The sequence below is a fragment of the Oncorhynchus clarkii genome, unplaced genomic scaffold (assembly GCF_045791955.1).
Source record: "Oncorhynchus clarkii lewisi isolate Uvic-CL-2024 unplaced genomic scaffold, UVic_Ocla_1.0 unplaced_contig_663_pilon_pilon, whole genome shotgun sequence".
In the NCBI taxonomy this organism is placed as follows: Eukaryota; Metazoa; Chordata; class Actinopteri; order Salmoniformes; family Salmonidae; genus Oncorhynchus; species Oncorhynchus clarkii.
In genome coordinates, this window is record NW_027260890.1 from 490,923 (window position 1) to 511,597 (window position 20,675).

The window sequence follows — 20,675 nt, forward strand, 5'->3', positions numbered from 1 at the left end:
AATAATACACACCAATCCAACAGTGCAGTAATACCTAACAATACACAATAATACACACCAATCCAACAGTGCAGTAATACCTAATAATACACAATAATACACACCAATCCAACAGTGCAGTAATACCTAACAATACACAATAATACACACCAATCCAACAGTGCAGTAATAACTAACAATACACAATAATACACACCAATCCAACAGTGCAGTAATAACTAATAATACACAATAATACACACCAATCCAACAGTGCAGTAATCCCTAACGATACACAATAATACACACCAATCCAACAGTGCAGTAATACCTAATAAGAAACAATAATACACACCAATCCAACAGTACAGTAATACCTAATAATACACAATAATACACACCAATCCAACAGTGCAGTAATAACTAACAATACACAATAATACACACCAATCCAACAGTGCAGTAATACCTAATAATACACAATAATACACACCAATCCAACAGTGCAGTAATAACTAACAATACACAATAATACACACCAATCCAACAGTGCAGTAATACCTAATAATACACAATAATACACACCAATCCAACAGTGCAGTAATACCTAATAATACACAATAATACACACCAATCCAACAGTGCAGTAATAACTAACAATACACAATAATACACACCAATCCAACAGTGCAGTAATACATAACAATACACAATAATACACACCAATCCAACAGTGCAGTAATAACTAACAATACACAATAATACACACCAATCCAACAGTGCAGTAATACCTAATAATAAACAATAATACACACCAATCCAACAGTGCAGTAATACCTAATAATACACAATAATACACACCAATCCAACAGTGCAGTAATACCTAATAATACACACCAATCCAACAGTGCAGTAATACCTAATAATACACAATAATACACACCAATCCAACAGTGCAGTAATACCTAACAATACACAATAATACACACCAATCCAACAGTGCAGTAATACCTAATAATACACAATAATACACACCAATCCAACAGTACAGTAATACCTAATAATACACAACAATACACACCAATCCAACAGTGCAGTAATATCTAATAATACACAATAATACACACCAATCCAACAGTGCAGTAATACCTAATAATAAACAATAATACACACCAATCCAACAGTGCAGTAATACCTAATAATACACAATAATACACACCAATCCAACAGTGCAGTAATCCCTAACAATACACAATAATACACACCAATCCAACAGTGCAGTAATAACTAATAATACACAATAATACACACCAATCCAACAGTGCAGTAATACCTAATAATACACAATAATACACACCAATCCAACAGTGCAGTAATAACTAACAATACACAATAATACACACCAATCCAACAGTGCAGTAATACCTAATAATACACAATAATACACACCAATCCAACAGTGCAGTAATACCTAATAATACACAATAATACACACCAATCCAACAGTACAGTAATACCTAATAATACACAATAATACACACCAATCCAACAGTGCAGTAATACCTAATAATACACACCAAACCAGAATGACCCCCTATTCCAGTTATAGTAAACTACTTTTGACCTGAACGAAACCCTGAATTCATTACACAGACCTGTAATTGGATGGAGACCACAACAAATTACCATAGGAAGGCTTTTCCCATTTCCTCTGACTCAAGATCTCCAATAGGGACAGGAAGCTGGTGAAAGTGTGTGTGGAGGGTAGATTACATTGAATCGTGTGTTGTCACATGGTGTTGTTACACGTAACATACTGTGCTGTACGGTTGCAAGGTGATTTTGCAGTGTTTTGATGATCTCACTTGTGCAGCCCTAGTCTGTCTCCCACCTTTAACTGTGTGTGTGTTAGGTAAGTAGGTAAACAGCATATTGAAACGGATTGACTTTACACAGGGTTGGCTCTAGGATACTCGCACCCACAACCCTTCGGTTGCCAGCTCCCTCCCCACCAGATTCTCCTTCAAATTCAGGATTTTCACCGACGACCCTCTGGCTCCTAGCCCGCTGCTCTAACCTCTCTGCCGCTAGGGCTAAACCCAGTGAAACGGGACCCACCAACATGACTACTTTCACTGGCCGCTCTCACTCTTGTTTACCATGACAACTGTGGGAGGGTGGGGGGTGTCCAGTGTGTAGGACAGGGTGTGTGTGTGTGTGTGTGTGTGTGTGTGTGTGAGTATATCTCTAGCCACCTGTCACTTGTGCAAGTCTGTTGTTATGCCAGGTGTTTCTGGGTGAATGAGTTCCCAAGACCCATACTGCAAACTGGCTGCTATGTCACATGTAAGCAACTGAGTCTTTCTTTGATTGAAATCTTCAATGAATCAATGCTCAATGCTCTTTTTTTCTGTGTTCTCCTTACAGATTCATGTACCTAGATTGATTTGAGCTTCAGGGACATTGTATGATCATATGAAATGTAATCAAGATAAATACCAAGGTCCATTTAAGAGATATGGCTCAAGGACCCAATAGCATGCATGTCTTAGTTCTAATGAAGTGCACACACATCATCTCAATACTCATCCCAACAATAAATCCAATGATAATCTTTCCTCTGTATCTACAACAATGTCATATGTTTCAGTGCACACACTTTAAAGAACGCTGTTATACTTCAGTCTACAGTAGATAAACTACTTTGGTAATTCAACACATAGTGGCATCCATTTTACACGTCTGTTGACTAGTCTTTGTTTTTGTCATTGTTGTACTAAGTATTTACAGGTTAGTGCTATCCGGGATCATAGGGACATCCCGACCCTAAACCCTAACCTTAACCCTTACTATTTTACATGTCAACTTCAATGGGCTAGGGACGTACCAACGATCCCAGATAGCAAGAATCAATATTTACATCGCAACTCACTCTGCTGTATGCTCATTGGTCTTCCATTCAGTTCCATTTCCAATCAAATCAATAGAACTGTATTGATTGTCAATATTGACAGTTGCCAGCCACAGAAACACAGTGAAAAGGAGTAGAGAGATCATAAACTTAGCCATAATGACAAAGTTATCAGAGCCATTCACACCCACATAGATCAGAGACTCTGATCCCTGACCTCTGAGTGGTCCATGTCTGTGATGGAAGATAAGACACACAAAAGAAGGTTGTGTCATTGTCTGCACGCTCTTTGTTCACTCCCACTAAACATTTTTAATTCAGCGTTCAGCGATACAAACTAAATGTTTCGACTGACCTTGTTCAGATCCTGTGCCAACTTTTTAAATGTGCCTTCAGATAAGACTCCTAGGCTGCGTTTACACAGGCAGCCCAATTCTGATCTTTTTGACCAATCACATCAGATCATTGCACATCAGATCTTTTTCAGAGCTGATCCGATTGGTCAAAAGACCAGTTAGTGCCAAAAAGGCTCCCTATGTAAATGCAGCAAAAGACACACAAAACAAACTCATACAAACTCAGTGTTTTGACTGACCTTGTCCAGCTCACGTGCCTAGTTTGAATGTACTTGGACTCCTAGACACACAGTATAACTTGCTGCTGCTCGTCCTTAACCCTCATCTATTATTCTCTGTCAGCATGTCTGCTACTGTCACCTCCCTAGCCCTCATATATTCTTCTTTGTCAGCCATGTTAGATAATAAAACCCATTCCATTCCCTTGTACAGTATCCCTACAATACCTCTCTGTATCTCTGTCTCTACCTGCCACACAGAGATTAGAACGTCCAGCCAGCCTATATCTCTGCTCCTCTCCTCACAATGCCCTTTCAGTTCCTGATACCTACGGTGCTAGGCAGCTCTGATTGGCTGAGCTATGTCTATGTGGCAAGACACGACTGTGTGATTGGTCTTTGTAGTGAGGTGAGAGCATGTGATTGGTCTTTGCAGTGAGGTGAGAGCATGTGATTGGTCAGTGCAGCAAGATATTTGCGTATGATTGGTCGTTGCAGTTGAGATAACAGCATGTCATTGTCCTGTTGTATTGTGCAGTGCCTGGAGACGCTGAGGTCAGGGCAGATGGACATGCAGAAGTTCATCGCCGACGGCTGCAAGGAGGCTCTGCTGGAGGAGAAGAGACGCTTCTGCTTCCTGGTGGACAAACACTGCACCTTCTCCTATCAGATCGCTGCCTTCCACGACAAGGTATTGGAACTATGCTACAGTGCCTCCTAGGTTCTCAGTCAGTAGAAAACCTGAACAGGATTTCAATCCATTAAAATGATGGGGGTTTTAAGGGGATGTGGGCTAGAGGCTAGGGGTGGAATTGGAACCAGATCGCACTGACTATTTCCATGAATTTACCATAACCACCATCTGTGTACCACGTTTATTATACAAATGTCTAGCGGGGTACCAAATCACAAATCCAAGGCTCCCATTCTACAGTACTATGACTGCTGCTGTTCCTTCTCTGACCCCAGGCCAGAGACATGCTTTTCGGGAAGCTGCCCACCTGGCAGGACAAGTGTGGCGATGCCACCAACGTGCCCGAGAGCGTGATGTCTATGATTGAGGGTCTTCGCACCCCAGTGTCCATCACCCCCCAGGCCTCCCCCATGTCCCAGAGACACAGTAGGGTGAGAAGGCAGTCACTCATTCATTAACCATTTAGAAAACAATTTATTAATTAGAATATCTAATTCTGATTTAATGTGAGAGAGCGAGAGAACACGGCACAGATACCTTGTGATGACACTATGGCTTCACTGATTGAATCATAATAATGAAATGGTAAAAACCTGTAATACCTGTACTACTAATGTACCACCACCAGTGGCAGGTTAACTACCAATGTACCACTACCAGTGGCAGGTTAACTACTAATGTACCACTACCAGTGGCAGGTAAAGTACTAATGTACCACTACCAATGGCAGGTTAACTACTAATGTACCGCTATCAGTGGCAGGTTAACTACTAATGTACCACTACCAGTGGCAGGTTAACTACTAATGTACCACTACCAGTGGCAGGTTAACTACTAATGTACCACTACCAGAGGCAAGTTAACCTGCCACTGGTAGTGGTACATTAGTAGTTAACTTGTCGCTGGTAGTGGTACATTAGTAGTTAACCTGCCACTGGTAGTGGTACATTAGTAGTTAACTACTAATGTACCACTACCAGTGGCAGGTTAACTACTAATGTACCACTACCAGTGGCAGGTTAACTACTAATGTACCACTACCAGTGGCAGGTTAACTACTAATGTACCACTACCAGTGACAGGTAAACTACTAATGTACCACTACCAGTGGCAGGTGAACTACTAATGTACCACTACCAGTGGCAGGTTAACTACTAATGTATCACTACCAGTGGCAGGTTAACTACTAATGTACCACTACCAGTGGCAGGTTAACTACTAATGTACCACTACCAGTGGCAGGTTAACTACTAATGTACCACTACCAGTGGCAGGTTAACTACTAATGTACCACTACCAGTGGCAGGTTAACTACTAATGTACCACTACCAGTGGCAGGTTAACTACTAATGTACCACTGCCAGTGGCAGGGTAACTACTAATGTACCACTGCCAGTGGCAGGTTAACTGCTAATGTACCACTACCAGTGGCAGGTTAACTACTAATGTACCACTACCAGTGGCAGGTTAACTACTAATGTACCACTGCCAGTGGCAGGTGAACTACTAATGTACCACTACCAGTGGCAGGTTAACTACTAATGTATCACTGTCAGTGGCAGGTTAACTACTAATGTACCACTGCCAGTGGCAGGTTAACTACTAATGTACCACTACCAGTGGCAGGTTAACTACTAATGTACCACTACCAATGGCAGGTTAACTACTAATGTACCACTACCAATGACAGGTTAACTACTAACGTACCAGTGGCAGGTTAACTACTAATGTACCACTACCAATGGCAGGTTAACTAATAATGTACCACTACCAGTGGCATGTTAACTACTAATGTACCACTACCAGTGGCAGGTTAACTACTAATGTACCACCACCAGTGACAGGTCAACTACTAATGTACCACTACCAGTGGCAGGTTAACTACTAATGTACCACCATCAGTGGCAGGTTAACTACTAATGTACCACCACCAGTGGCAGGTTAACTACCAATGTACCACTACCAATGTCAGGTTAACTACTAATGTACCACTACCAATGGCAGGTTAACTGCTAATGTGCCACCACCAATGGCAGGTTAACTACTAATGTACCACTACCCGTGGCAGGTTAACTACTAATGTACCACTACCAGTGACAGGTTAACTACTAATGTACCACCACCAGTGACAAGTTAACTGCTAATGTAACACTACCAGTGACAGGTTAACTACGAATGTACCACTACCAGTGGCAGGTTAACTACTAATGTACCACTACCAGTGGCAGGTTAACCACTAGACGGCAGGTAGCTTAATGGTTAGAGCGTTGGATTAGTAACCGAAAGGTTGCAAGATCGAATCCCCGAGCTGACAAGGTAAAAATCTGTCGTTCTGCACCTGAACAAGGCAGTTAACCCACTGTTCCTAGGCTGTCATTGTAAATAAGAATTTGTTATTAAAAAATAATAATGTACCACTACCAATGGCAGGTTAACTACTAACAACTGTACATTCTAGCACTCATACTATCCCCTTCCTGTGTTCCACTTCCTATGGTCAGAGCAACTCCATATTCCGGGACACAGTTCCACCCCCTGCCCCGGCACTGAAGGCTCAGACCAGCCCATTGGCCAGTATGTTCACGCAGGACACACCCACAACAAACTCAGTCACCAGAGAGACTGAGAGTGGCACAGGTAGTGTGTGTGTGTGCGTGTGTGTGTGTGTGTTCGTATGCGTGTGTGTGTGTGTGTGTTCGCATGTCCTCCCCACTGATCGCTGGTGTGTGTGTTTGTATGTGGGTGTGTGTGTGTGTGTTCGCATGTCCTCCCCGCTGATCGCTGGTGTGTGTGTTTGTATGTGGGTGCATACATGGACCTGTGTACATGTCTGTGTATTAACCCTTCTCTCTCCCTCTCTCTCCAGACTACAGGGACAATGGAGGGGAGGAGAGTGGCGGTCTAGGTCCCAGGTCAGTGTCTGTGGCCACAGGACTCAACAACATTGTGAAGAGACCCAGGGTCCGCACCATCTTCCCCCACACCTCTGGGACCAACTCTACGCTGCTCAGCTTTGACGAGGGAGACATCATCACCCTGCTCATACCTGACGAGAGGGACGGATGGCTCTACGGAGAACTGGAGAAAACCAGGCAGTAAGTTAGACAGACACATACGGTGATGCATACACACACACACACACACTAGGGCTGGGCAATATGGCCAAAATATCATATTATTTTTCACATTTTTGACGGTATTTTCTGTTTTTGATTTGCTTTATGAGTAGTGCGTGACAACACATATATTCTAAATGATTTCAATGGGTCTTTCTCCATTTGGATTGTTTTATACTGTTCAATACAACTTCAACCTAAAATCATGTTGTATTATTTTCTATCCATTTCTGCATCCCTGCACTCATTTGAGATCATGTCCACCCTGCCACAATATGGGGAAAATACTAGGCCTTATTTTAACCAAATGTTGCAATTGCGATTTAGTTCAAAACCCTTGGGCGAACTTTTGGAATCATGGAAATAGAATGTTTATTCTATGGTAAGAATATAAATAATAGTGTTGTTTGACATGACAACTAATGAAAATGCCATGGATGAGTTATTGTGACCGGGTAGGAACCAAAGTGATGTTCAGTGTTTCCTAGGGGACCATATGATCTTTGGCTACATTAAAACTTTATTCATATGGCCAACATATTCATGCTTCGCCTATTCCTCTTTGATTTAGAAGATACTGTTGCACAAACAACATGCTGATTTAAGCCTCCATCAGTCCTGGTATCAGGCTGTATTAGCTAGCTACGTTTGCTCTGACTCAGTCCTGGTATCAGGCTGTATTAGCTAGCTACGTTTGCTCTGACTCAGTACTGGTATCAGGCTGTATTAGCTAGCTACGTTTGCTCTGACTCAGTCCTGGTATCAGGCTGTATTAGCTAGCTACGTTTGCTCTGACTCAGTACTGGTATCAGACTGTATTAGCTAGCTACGTTTGCTCTGACTCAGTCCTGGTATCAGGCTGTATTAGCTAGCTACGTTTGCTCTGACTCAGTCCTGGTATCAGGCTGTATTAGCTAGCTACGTTTGCTCGGACTCAGTACTGGTATCAGGCTGTATTAGCTAGCTACGTTTGCTCTGACTCAGTCCTGGTATCAGGCTGTATTAGCTAGCTACGTTTGCTCTGACTCAGTACTGGTATCAGGCTGTATTAGCTAGCTACGTTTGCTCTGACTCAGTTCTGGTATCAGGCTGTATTAGTTAGCTACGTTTGCTCTGACTCAGTCCTGGTATCAGGCTGTATTAGCTAGCTACGTTTGCTCTGACTCAGTCCTGGTATCAGGCTGTATTAGCTAGCTACGTTTGCACTGACTCAGTACTTTATTAGCTAGTTAGCTCGCCAGCTAACTAGAAAATACAAACTAGCTGTTAGAGATGTAAGAAACACAAACTAATATTGTAATTATAAAACGCTTGTGGATTTATATTAAGATCAAAGTGGAAACAACATCGTTGTCATCAACATTGTTGCATGTGCTGCATTGACCATGCAGACTGAACGAAAGTGTCTCGTGGTCAAGCAACAACAAATGTGCTCCTTGAGTGAAGGGGTGGGATTAGGTCTGTCGCAAAGCAGCAGGGAGAGAGAGAGAGCGGAGAGGGATGACTCAAGTAGCAGAGTAAACTATAAAAATGAACTTTACATACGGCGTATCACATTTAACAAACCAAACATTCAAATACTGTGATAGAAGGTAAAGTAAAAACCCAAACCGTTTCGTGCATCCATACCTGCATATAGTCAAATATGGTATACCTCCCAGCCCTAACGCACACACATGCATTTATACACACACCGCCAGCTGCTGTGTGCATGTGGTAGTTCCGGTCCTGATTAGATGTTGATTTGATTGAGCTCCCCTTAAATGGACCACTCCAGGTGGGGCTGGTTGGGCGCCGTGCTCTGGGATCGCTAAGAGCTGCCTGGGAGCCGGCACACACTGGGGAATACAATCAGCACATGGCTGGAGGCAGAAAGACACAGAGGAGACAGGAGGGGAGGAGTGGGGGGAGAGGGGGAAAGAAGTAGAGAAAGAAGAGAATCACAGCCAAATGAATCTCTGATGTTTTTGCTGGATCAAGGCTCAAAATGAACTTTATAAAGGTGTTGTATTCCTGACGTGATGCTGTACATGTTCTTTAAGATTCTACAGATGATGGACTCTTATATATGTCAAAAGCAGTGCACTAAATAGAGTGGCTTTTGGGATGTTACCTAGATATGTGCCATTGATACAGTGTAGGGTTCTTGTGGAGGTCCCTGCAGTGTGATGTCATTGAGTTGATGAGACACCTATCTGTCACACCTCAGCCAGAGTGATGGATCTGGGTCAGTCACCTAGCAACACACACTGATAACATCCACATGTATCCCTCCACCACCATAGTGTGATGAAGAGTGTCATGGAGAGGAATGAAATACATTTAATTAATAACCTGTGAAAACATGAATAATGAATCATATATTCATTATGTTCACAAGGCTATATGACAAAAATCTGTCATCTATGATTATTTTATACCCTTTGAGACAGTAGACTGAGAGAATGAGAGACATGTGACTGTGAAATGTTGGCCTGGTTCCAGATCAGGTTAGTGAAATGTGATCACTACCTAAACCCTACAGCACGGTTCACTGTGGTGCTTTTAACAGGGAAGCTGGAAGTTGATACAGTATCCCAGCCTTTATGTATTCTAGTTAAACACTGGCCGCACCCAGCTGCCCATTCTGAAGCCCAGTGAACAAATGGACAAATATGAACATTTCTCACTGTTGTAATCTAGTTAAACACTGGCCGCACCCAGCCGCCCATTCTGAAGCCCAGTGAACAAATGGACAAATATGAACATTTCTCACAGGTATTTGTATGGAGTCAATGATTTGTCCATTCAGAGGCCTATGATGATTATCTACCTTATTTTACCATAATGGCCTCACTTCTATCTCAACACCTGTTAGACAGCTATAGAGAGGTTGATGATACAGAATCCTGAAAAGGGGATTCTATTAAGCTACTGCATGATGGGATGGTGTGTAGAGAAGCATGTTCCAGGGGATTGTGTACTTCAGTGTGGACGTCAATGTATTAGGATTGTCTGAGGGTTATTCAGGGGCCTGTAGGAAAAAGCTGTGGAGATGGGAGTAGTATACAAGTGAAATCACCTGCCTCTATTTCTCTGTCTTTCTCTCTCTCTCTCTGTTTGTCTGTGTTCCAGGAGGGGATGGTTTCCATCATCCTATTGCCGGGCATATTCAGAGCCAATAGTGAATAACAACAGGTAAGGGGACCACTCAAGCAGGCAGACGCACACGCACACACACACACACATACACACACACACACACACAAAGGTTTCATCCAGACTTGTTGTCTCATAGTGTTTCCTCTACTCTCCTAGTCTGATGACATTTGCTGATCAGAATTCCCTCCTCTCTCCTTCATTCTTTCTCTCTTTTCTCTCTCTATCTTTCCCCCTCTCTCTCCACAGTGTGGGGGCTCCTCCCATGCGCAGTAAGAGCGTGGTGAACCTGCTCCACCAGGACACAGAGACAGATGATTCCTCCATGATCCTCCCCCCTCCTGACTACAGCGACTTCCCCAAGAGGAGTGTCCTCCCGGGCAGCAAGCAGCACTCGCCCTCCCTCTCCGCCTCCTCCAGCTCCTCTGTACACACGGTCAGTCAGAGCTATACAGTTACTAGCTACCTGCCCAGAGCTGACACTTTGTACTATACAGTTACTTGCTACCTGACCAGAGCTGATACTTTGTACTATACAGTTACTTGCTACCTGACCAGAGCTGATACTTTGTACTATACAGTTACTTGCTACCTGACCAGAGCTGACACTTTGTACTATACAGTTACTTGCTACCTGACCAGAGCTGATAGCTAGTGACTGTGTAGTACTAAGTACCTGACCTTATCTGCGGTTCTGGATCATTTCAGTCCTTCTCCATTGTCAGTTGTGTAAACAGGATAGTTGGCTGATGTTTACATGTGCTTCCTGTCTGCACATAGGATGTTTATTTTAATAACACCTATATAACACCGTAACAATACTTAATAAACACTTAATAACAGCACTTACTGATTACAAGCCACATCAAACCATTAGCACATCCTAATTCCCTAAAGGTTGTCTATACAGTATTTGATGCCTCCTCATATTTGTGAAACCTGTATTGGATAGGATAAGATAAGATGTTACTGTATGGTACAGTATAACAGATCATAGCATTGTATAAGACCGTGGATAAGAGGATTTCCCCTTGAGCCAGTATAGTAATACAGTATAGTAATACAGTATTTTAATACAGTATAGTAGTATAGTTTTTTAATACAGTATAGTAATACAGTATAGTATTTTAATACAGTATAGTAGTATAGTATTTTAATACAGTATAGTAATACAGTTCAGTATTTTAATACAGTATCGTAATATAGTATAGTAATACAGTATAGTAATACAGTATAGTATTTTAATACAGTATAGTAATACAGTATAGTAGTATAGTAATACAGTATAGTAATACAGTATAGTATTGTAATACAGTATAGTAATACAGTGTAGTATTGTAATACAGTATAGTAATACAGTGTAGTATTGTAATACAGTATAGTAATACAGTGTAGTATTTTAATACAGTATAGTAATACAGTATAGTAATACAGTATAGTATTGTAATACAGTATAGTAATACAGTGTAGTATTGTAATACAGTATAGTAATATAGTGTAGTATTTTAATACAGTATAGTAATACAGTATAGTAATACAGTATAGTATTTTAATACAGTATAGTAATACAGTATAGTATTTTAATACAGTATAGTAATATAGTATAGTAATACAGTATAGTAATACATTCCCGGACTGTTGGACACCCTTGCGTCTGGGAGCCTCTGTCCCACTAAGGGGCTGCTGGGCTGCGGTAGAGTAGGACAGGGCTGGGCCTAGCCTGGAGGTTGTTTAAGCTACAATACAGTAGTTTTGAATGACAGAGAAGTGTTGGCAATACCTGCAGGTGTAAAGTAGTTACAATGCATTGTGGGACATGCCATGCGTGTCTAATGCTCAACCTACACTCTAGCAATGCTCTCAACTAGCTCTTGCTTTTGCATGTATTCAAAGCCATCAGTCAAAGTTGTGGGTTTTCAAAGTGCAAAAGGCCAATCCGAGGTTGTTTGTGCTTCCCGATCCTGGCTGAATGGAAATTCATGGTAAGAAACCTAAACACCTGCTGGCGTTGGTTTGGCTGAAGGCATACAAACAGAGAGACTCTGTCTCCTGTTTAAACTTGTGCAAGCTATAACATCTACATGTGTGTATTTATGAGGATGAGAAGATCACTCTGGTCAAACAACTCCTGTTTTCCCTGTGCAGAATGCTACATAGAACCAAGCAAGCAGTGAAAGTCCCAGTTAATGTAAAGCTATGCAGGATCCCTCCATCCCATTTCACTAAAGCAGAAACAGCTATTGAAGCCAGACTCCTTAAACCCCCTAAAAGACATGGAGAAGCCCTGCATTGTGTTCAGTTGGTCCTGGGGCCGCCAGTTCCTCTTCGATGTGACATGTGATTTAACCCTCGCTACCCTGGCTCTCCTTTTAGTGTAATGTCAGCACCCAGAATCACATCTCCCACTACTCCATGATGTCCGTCACAGGAGACTACTTTTAGTGTAATGTCAGCACCCAGAATCCCATCTCCCACTACTCCATGATGTCCGTCACAGGAGACTACTTTTAGTGTAATGTCAGCACTCAGAATCACATCTCCCACTACTCCATGACGTCCGTCACAGGAGACTACTTTTAGTGTAATGTCAGCACTCAGAATCACATCTCCCACTACTCCATGACATCCGTAACAGGAGACTACTTTTAGTGTAATGTCAGCACTCAGAATCACATCTCCCACTACTCCATGATGTCCGTCACAGGAGACTACTTTTAGTGTAATGTCAGCACCCAGAATCACATCTCCCACTACTCCATGATGTCCGTCACAGGAGACTACTTTTAGTGTAATGTCAGCACCCAGAATCACATCTCCCACTACTCCATGACATCCGTCACAGGAGACTACTTTTAGTGTAATGTCAGCACCCAGAATCACATCTCCCACTACTCCATGACATCCGTCACAGGAGACTACTTTTAGTGTAATGTCAGCACCCAGAATCACATCTCCCACTACTCCATGACATCCGTCACAAGAGACTACTTTTAGTGTAATGTCAGCACTCAGAATCACATCTCCCACTACTCCATGACATCCGTCACAGGAGACTACTTTTAGTGTAATGTCAGCACCCAGAATCACATCTCCCACTACTCCATGATGTCCGTCACAGGAGACTACTTTTAGTGTAATGTCAGCACTCAGAATCACATCTCCCACTACTCCATGACATCCGTCACAGGAGACTACTTTTAGTGTAATGTCAGCACCCAGAATCACATCTCCCACTACTCCATGACATCCGTCACAAGAGACTACTTTTAGTGTAATGTCAGCACTCAGAATCACATCTCCCACTACTCCATGATGTCCGTCACAGGAGACTACTTTTAGTGTAATGTCAGTACCCAGAATCACATCTCCCACTACTCCATGATGTCCGTCACAGGAGACTACTTTTAGTGTAATGTCAGCACTCAGAATCACATCTCCCACTACTCCATGACATCCGTCACAGGAGACTACTTTTAGTGTAATGTCAGCACTCAGAATCACATCTCCCACTACTCCATGACATCCGTCACAGGAGACTACTTTTAGTGTAATGTCAGCACTCAGAATCACATCTCCCACTACTCCATGATGTCCGTCACAGGAGGCTACTTTTAGTGTAATGTCAGCACCCAGAATCACATCTCCCACTACTCCATGACATCCGTCACAGGAGACTACTTTTAGTGTAATGTCAGCACCCAGAATCACATCTCCCACTACTCCATGACATCCGTCACAGGAGACTACTTTTAGTGTAATGTCAGCACCCAGAATCACATCTCCCACTACTCCATGACATCCGTCACAAGAGACTACTTTTAGTGTAATGTCAGCACTCAGAATCACATCTCCCACTACTCCATGACATCCGTCACAGGAGACTACTTTTAGTGTAATGTCAGCACCCAGAATCACATCTCCCACTACTCCATGATGTCCGTCACAGGAGACTACTTTTAGTGTAATGTCAGCACTCAGAATCACATCTCCCACTACTCCATGACATCCGTCACAGGAGACTACTTTTAGTGTAATGTCAGCACCCAGAATCACATCTCCCACTACTCCATGATGTCCGTCACAGGAGACTACTTTTAGTGTAATGTCAGCACCCAGAATCACATCTCCCACTACTCCATGATGTCCGTCACGAGAGACTACTTTGAGTGTAATTAACTGTACCTACAGTACAGGCTGGACATCCCGTTCATCACAAACACACTAGAAATAGCAACAGGAGGAAACATAAGCTGCTGCCCTCGTGGCTGTACAGGTCAGTGGTGACCCAGAGAGGGCAGGTTGTAGTTTGATGTTTGGCCCTCCTGTGTGAGAGGTTGAATGGAGAAGTCTGGGAAAGACAATACACTTCTCAACTTCTCTTTTCTTTCACTGCGGTGAAATATTCATTAGGCTACACTCTTCTGTGTCCCGAGTCCGGCCGTGTGTGTGTGCACGTGCGCTGTGTGTGGGTGTGTGTGGCCATTATTATGCCTGGCTATCAGTGTACACTGAGTGTACAAAACATTGAGAACATCTTCCTAATATTTTGCCCTCAGAACAGCCACAATTGGTCTGGCCATGGACTCTACAAGGTGTTGAAAGCGTTCCACAGGAATGCTGGTCCATGTTGACTCTGAAGCTTCCCACTGATTTTTTTTAGGTCAAGTTTCCTGGATGTCCTTTGGGTGGTGGACCATTCTTGATACACACAGGAAACTGTTGAGCGTGAAAAACCCAGCAGCGTTGCAGTTCTTAACACAAACCATTGCACCTGGCCCCTACTACCATACCCCGTTCAAAGGCACTTACATTTATTGTCTTGCCCATTCACCCTCTGAATGGCACACATACACAACCCATGTCTCAATTGTCTCAAGGCTTAAACATCCTTCTTTAACCTCTCCTCCCCTTCATCTACACTGACTGAAGTGGATTTAACAGGTGACATCAGTGAGGGATCATATCTTTCACCTGGTCAGTCTGTCATGGAAATGTTCATCGTGTTTTGTACACTCAGTGTACATACATCTGGTGGCACGGCTCCGACCCAGCCTTCCATTGGATTCCACTCTGGGTGAACCTGACACCTGGAACCTGACACTCTCCTTCTCTTTCTCTCTCTGCTTCTCCTCTCTCTCTCTCTGTCTGACTTCCCTCTCTCTCCCTGTCTGTCTTCCCTCTCTCTCCCTGTCTGACTTCCCTCTCTCTCCCTGTCTGACTTCCCTCTCTCTCCCTGTCTGTCTTCCCTCTCTCTCCCTGTCTGTCTTCCCTCTCTCTCCCTGTCTGTCTTCCCTCTCTTTCTCTCCCTGTATGTCTTCCCTCTCTCTCCCTGTCTGACTTCCCTCTCTCTCCCTGTCTGTCTCCCCTCTCTCTCCCTGTCTGTCTCCCCTCTCTCTCCCTGTCTGTCTCCCCTCTCTCTCCCTGTCTGTCTCCCCTCTCTCTCCCTGTCTGTCTTCCCTCTCTCTCCCTGTCTGTCTTCCCTCTCTCTCCCTGTCTGTCTTCCCTCTCTCTCCCTGTCTGTCTCCCCTCTCTCTCCCTGTCTGACTTCCCTCTCTCTCCCTGTCTGACTTCCCTCTCTATCCCTGTCTGACTTCCCTCTCTCTCCCTGTCTGACTTCCCTCTCTCTCCCTGTCTGACTTCCCTCTCTCTCCCTGTCTGTCTCCCCTCTCTCTCCCTGTCTGACTCCCCTCTCTCTCCCTGTCTGACTTCCCTCTCTCTCGCTGTCTGTCTCCCCTCTCTCTCCCTGTCTGACTTCCCTCTCTCTCCCTGTCTGACTTCCCTCTCTCTCCCTGTCTGACTTCCCTCTCTCTCCCTGTCTGACTTCCCTCTCTCCCCCTGTCTGACTCCCCTCTCTCTCCCTGTCTGACTTCCCTCTCTCTCCCTGTCTGACTCCCCTCTCTCTCCCTGTCTGACTCCCCTCTCTCTCCCTGTCTGACTCCCCTCTCTCTCCCTGTCTGACTTCCCTCTCTCTTTCAATGTCTCTCCCTCTTTTTTTCTCTTCCACTTTCTCTCTGTCTCTTTCACTGTTTCTCTGTCCCCCAATCCAAGCCCTACCTCCCTCTGTCTCTGCCCCCCACCTCTTTCTGCCCTGGCCTCCCATCTCTCTCACTCTTTCTCTCTCCCTCTGTCTCGGCCCCCCATCTCTCTCACTCTTTCTCTCTCCCTCTGTCTCTCTGGCCCGGCCCCCCATCTCTCTCCCTCTCTCTATCCCAGCCCCCCATCTCTCTCCCTCTGTCTCTCTGGCCCGGCCCCCCATCTCTCTCCCAATTCAATTCAAGGGCTTTATTGGCATGGGAAACGTGTTAACATTGCCAAAGCAAGTGAGGTAGACAACATACAAAGTGAATATATAAAGTGAAAAACAACCAAAATTAACAGTAAACATTACACATACAGAGGTTTCAAAACAGTAAAGACATTACAAATGTCATATTATATATATATATACAGTGTTTTAACAATGTACAAATGGTTAAAGGACACAAGATCCCTCTGTCTCTCTGTCCCAGCCCCCCATCTCTCTCCCTCTCTCTCTGTCCCAGCCCCCCATCTCTCTCCCTCTCTCTCTCTGTCCCAGCCCCCCATCTCTCTCCCTCTCTCGCTGTCCCAGCCCCCCATCTCTCTCCCTCTCTCTCTGTCCCAGCCCCCCATCTCTCTCCCTCTCTCTCTGTCCCAGCCCCCCATCTCTCTCCCTCTCTCTCTCTGTCCCAGCCCCCCATCTCTCTCCCTCTCTCTCTGTCCCAGCCCCCCATCTCTCTCCCAGTGTGTGATTCTGATTCTAGTAGGTACTTCTCCTCCATTCATGCTGTATGAGTCAGCCAGACAGACAATCAGTTCCGGAACATCGATAGTAACATGTTTTTCCAATGAAACACATTGTATTTAACAGTGCAGGACTACACCAGCCTGCTCTGCTCCCATTCATCAAACAACACACAGAGATAGAGCAGGGGTTGAGGTGGTGGACACTGCTCTGGGATGCTCCCAAACGGCACCATATTCCCTATATAGTGCACTACATTTGACCAGGGCTCGGGTCAAAAGTAGTGCACTAGATAGGGAATAGGGGGCCATTTAGGACAAAGCCCCACTCTGTGGAGATGGGGAATCTATCTATGAGTCATGTGTTCAGTTATACTGTGAGAGGTGGGGTGAGTGTAGGTGAACACACAGGATGAGGTTTGTGTAGTAGGCAGGGTTGTGCACAAACCCCTCGCTTGAAATATTTTCATAATTCATGTCTGGAAATTCATAACATAACAAATGCCTCTGTAGCTCAAATTGTAAGCCAGCTAGTTACAGTGCTTCCTGAAGACGTTGTATTGTTTTATTGAACCTTTATTTAACTAGGCAAGTTAGTTTAGAACAAGTTATTATGTACAATGACGGCCTACCCCGACCATACCCAGACGACGCTGGGCCAATTGTGCGCCGCCCTATGGGACTCCCAATCACGTCTGGATGTGATACAGCCAGGAATCGAACCAGGGATTGTAGTGACGTCTCTTGCACTGAGATGCAGTGCCTTAGACCGCTGCGCCACTCACAGGGGGTGGGGTGTGTGTAGGTGTAGACTGGGGGTGGGGTGTGTGTAGGTGAAGACTGGAGGTGGGGTGTGGGTAGGTGAAGACTGGGGGTGGGGTGTGGGTAGGTGAAGACAGGGGGTGGGGTGTGGGTAGGTGAAGGCTGGGGGTGGGGTGTGTGTAGGTGAAGACTGGGGGTGGGGTGTGTGTAGGTGAAGACAGGGGGTGGGGTGTGTGTAGGTGAAGACTGGGGGTGGGGTGTGTGTAGGTGAAGACTGGGGGTGGGGTGTGGGTAGGTGAAGACTGGGGGTGGGGTGTGGGTAGGTGAAGACTGGGGGTGGGGTGTGTGTAGGTGAAGACTGGGAGTGGGGTGTGGGTAGGTGAAGACTGGGAGTGGGGTGTGGGTAGGTGAAGACTGGGGGTGGGGTGTGTGTAGGTGAAGGGTGGGAGGGGGTGTGGGTAGGTGAAGGGTGGGAGTGGGGTGTGGGTAGGTGAAGACTGGGGGTAGGTGAAGACTGGGGGTGGGGTGTGGTTAGGTGAAGACTGGGGGTGGGGTGTGGGTAGGTGAACGCGGGGGGGGGGTGTGTGAACGCAGGGTGTGGGTAGGTAACCGTGGGTGGTGAGGGTGTGGGTAGGTAAACGCGGGGGGTGGGGTGTGGGTTGGTAAACGCGGGGGGTTGGTAGGTGAACGCGGGGGGGTGAGTGTGGGTAGGTGAACGTGGGGGGTGGGTAGGTGAACGCGGGTAGGTGAACGTGGGTAGGTGAACGCGGGGGGTGGGTAGGTGAACACAGGGTGGGTGTGTGGGTAGGTGAATAGCATGCTGTGAATGTTTTTCCATACAATGAAAAGAATGACTAGCTGTGTAGGTGAGTCTGAACAACACTTCCTGTTTCTCTCGGTGTGTAGGTGAGAGCACGACAAGTGGAGTAACTCTGTGTATGTAGGTGTGTGTGTCGTGACTGGACTGTGTGTAGGTGTGTATGCGACAAGAGATTGTTGTGTGTGTGTGTATATGACACACATCTCCAGGGCTGTCTTTGAAGGAGGCAGGGATGGTATAGTGGTGAGTCATTCATTCCAGACTACCAGCCACGTATAGCTCTATCCTTGTGAATGGGATTATAGTTAGTTCATAACTGGGATCACTCACTTCTCTTCATCTCCTTTGGGACACGACTAGGTCTGATTGTCATGTTTAATACTGATAATGTGCTCATTTAACAGATGCTAAACTCATTCAGTACATGTGGCCCCTGCAGGAATCAAACCCACAACTCTGCTGTTACAAACTCCAGGACCCAGGTCTTTATTGTGCTAGTATGACCCGTGCCATAAGGGAGAAGTCTTTTCCCCATTCATCAGATTTGGCTGCAGGGAGCGAATGAGGGGAGGGAATTAGAAGGAGAAGAGGGTGGGATAGAGGGAGGGGTGGGGGTTACACAGGAATGCTCTGTCACCATGAGAAAAATGCTTCCTTGCTGGTTCTGCCCTTTGTGTAGAAAGTGAGGCAGATGAATACAGAGAAACGGATTAAAGACACAGAAAGAGAAGAGACTGACGTAGCGAGAGCAGAGGTACTACAGGAATGTATCAGAAAGTATCGAGAGAAATGACGTGTGTGTGTGTGTGTGTGTGTGTGTGTGTGCTGACACCCTGCACTCAGTCTGATTAGGACTAGGATTAAAACTACACATCTGTCCAGGATGTCAAGAGGATGTTAGGACAGCAGTCACTAAGGTCAATGTGTGTCTGGCTACATCTGCCTGCCTACCCCTCTCTAGGGCTAATGCTGTTCTGTAGGCTCAATGCTGTCCTCTGGTGGTGGCATCCCAGCACTACAGCTGTGAGAGACTACCAGTGATGCGTGGGTCAGCAGTTTGTTCACCAGCACCCACCCGAATTGCTAGTAACCCATCCGCAACCTCCTGACTATATGTGATAAAGTGAAAATCTGAGGCCCACACTCAATCCTAACCTGCAAATATAGAAAATGCGAGGAACAATTCTTTGACTGGCCTTTTTGAATAAACCTATGTTTCTGCTTATAAATTCCGACATTTTGGTAGGCTGTGTGTTTGTCAACTTGTCTATAATTAAATACATGCAGCTTCTCTTCTGCCAGTAGTTGTTGCCCTAGAAGACTAAATAAACCCTTGCTCACCAGAATAATGTCATAAATCGATAGAGTGAATGCTTCAATTTAGTTGACAGGGTAAAGTTACTTATCTTGCAAAGACATTTAGGGACCGGGGGAAAAATGCAATAACTCCAGTTTTAAGGAAATTAAAAGCTGTTATAAAGACCCAACACGTTTTTTAAAATAAGATTTCAGTTCAGCTTGGGTGCATATTTTATGTGGTTGAAATACTATCTGCTTTTATGATGCTGTACATTTGCTGTATCATTTCACTGTAAGAAATGCTTAATTCTATGGGCTAATATTAAAACTATGTGAGAGGTTATAGACCTACACTCTGTTCAGATTTCAGTTATACTACTATTCTATCTAACCCATCTTGAACGGTACAGTTCCCTTGATGTGCAATTTTGAAGTCCCTGTGTTGTGACTGTGACCTCAGTCATCACACATCTTTCCCCAACATTAGACTACTGTTCTGGCCTGCTGTTCTTTCACAGCATTTCTCTTATTGAATTCAACTCTGACATTGTCCTTTTGGTCTCAGAATTCTACAAAAATGACACATTTCTGGGTTTTAATGCATTGTTTTCTCTTTATTC

General features: G+C 44.6%; 1 protein-coding gene across 2 annotated transcripts in view; it reads left to right on the forward strand.

Moving 5' to 3' along the window:
• LOC139402129 (BAR/IMD domain-containing adapter protein 2-like 1) overlaps positions 1-20,675 on the forward strand; it is a 92,886-nt gene that overhangs the window by 63,405 nt on the left and 8,806 nt on the right. For both annotated transcript variants that reach the window (XM_071146203.1, XM_071146204.1), the window contains 6 exons: positions 4,003-4,155; positions 4,434-4,589; positions 6,660-6,795; positions 7,025-7,253; positions 10,389-10,451; positions 10,662-10,848. In XM_071146203.1, coding sequence (XP_071002304.1) covers positions 4,003-4,155; positions 4,434-4,589; positions 6,660-6,795; positions 7,025-7,253; positions 10,389-10,451; positions 10,662-10,848 — 924 coding nt within the window. The remainder of the gene's footprint in view (positions 1-4,002; positions 4,156-4,433; positions 4,590-6,659; positions 6,796-7,024; positions 7,254-10,388; positions 10,452-10,661; positions 10,849-20,675) is intronic.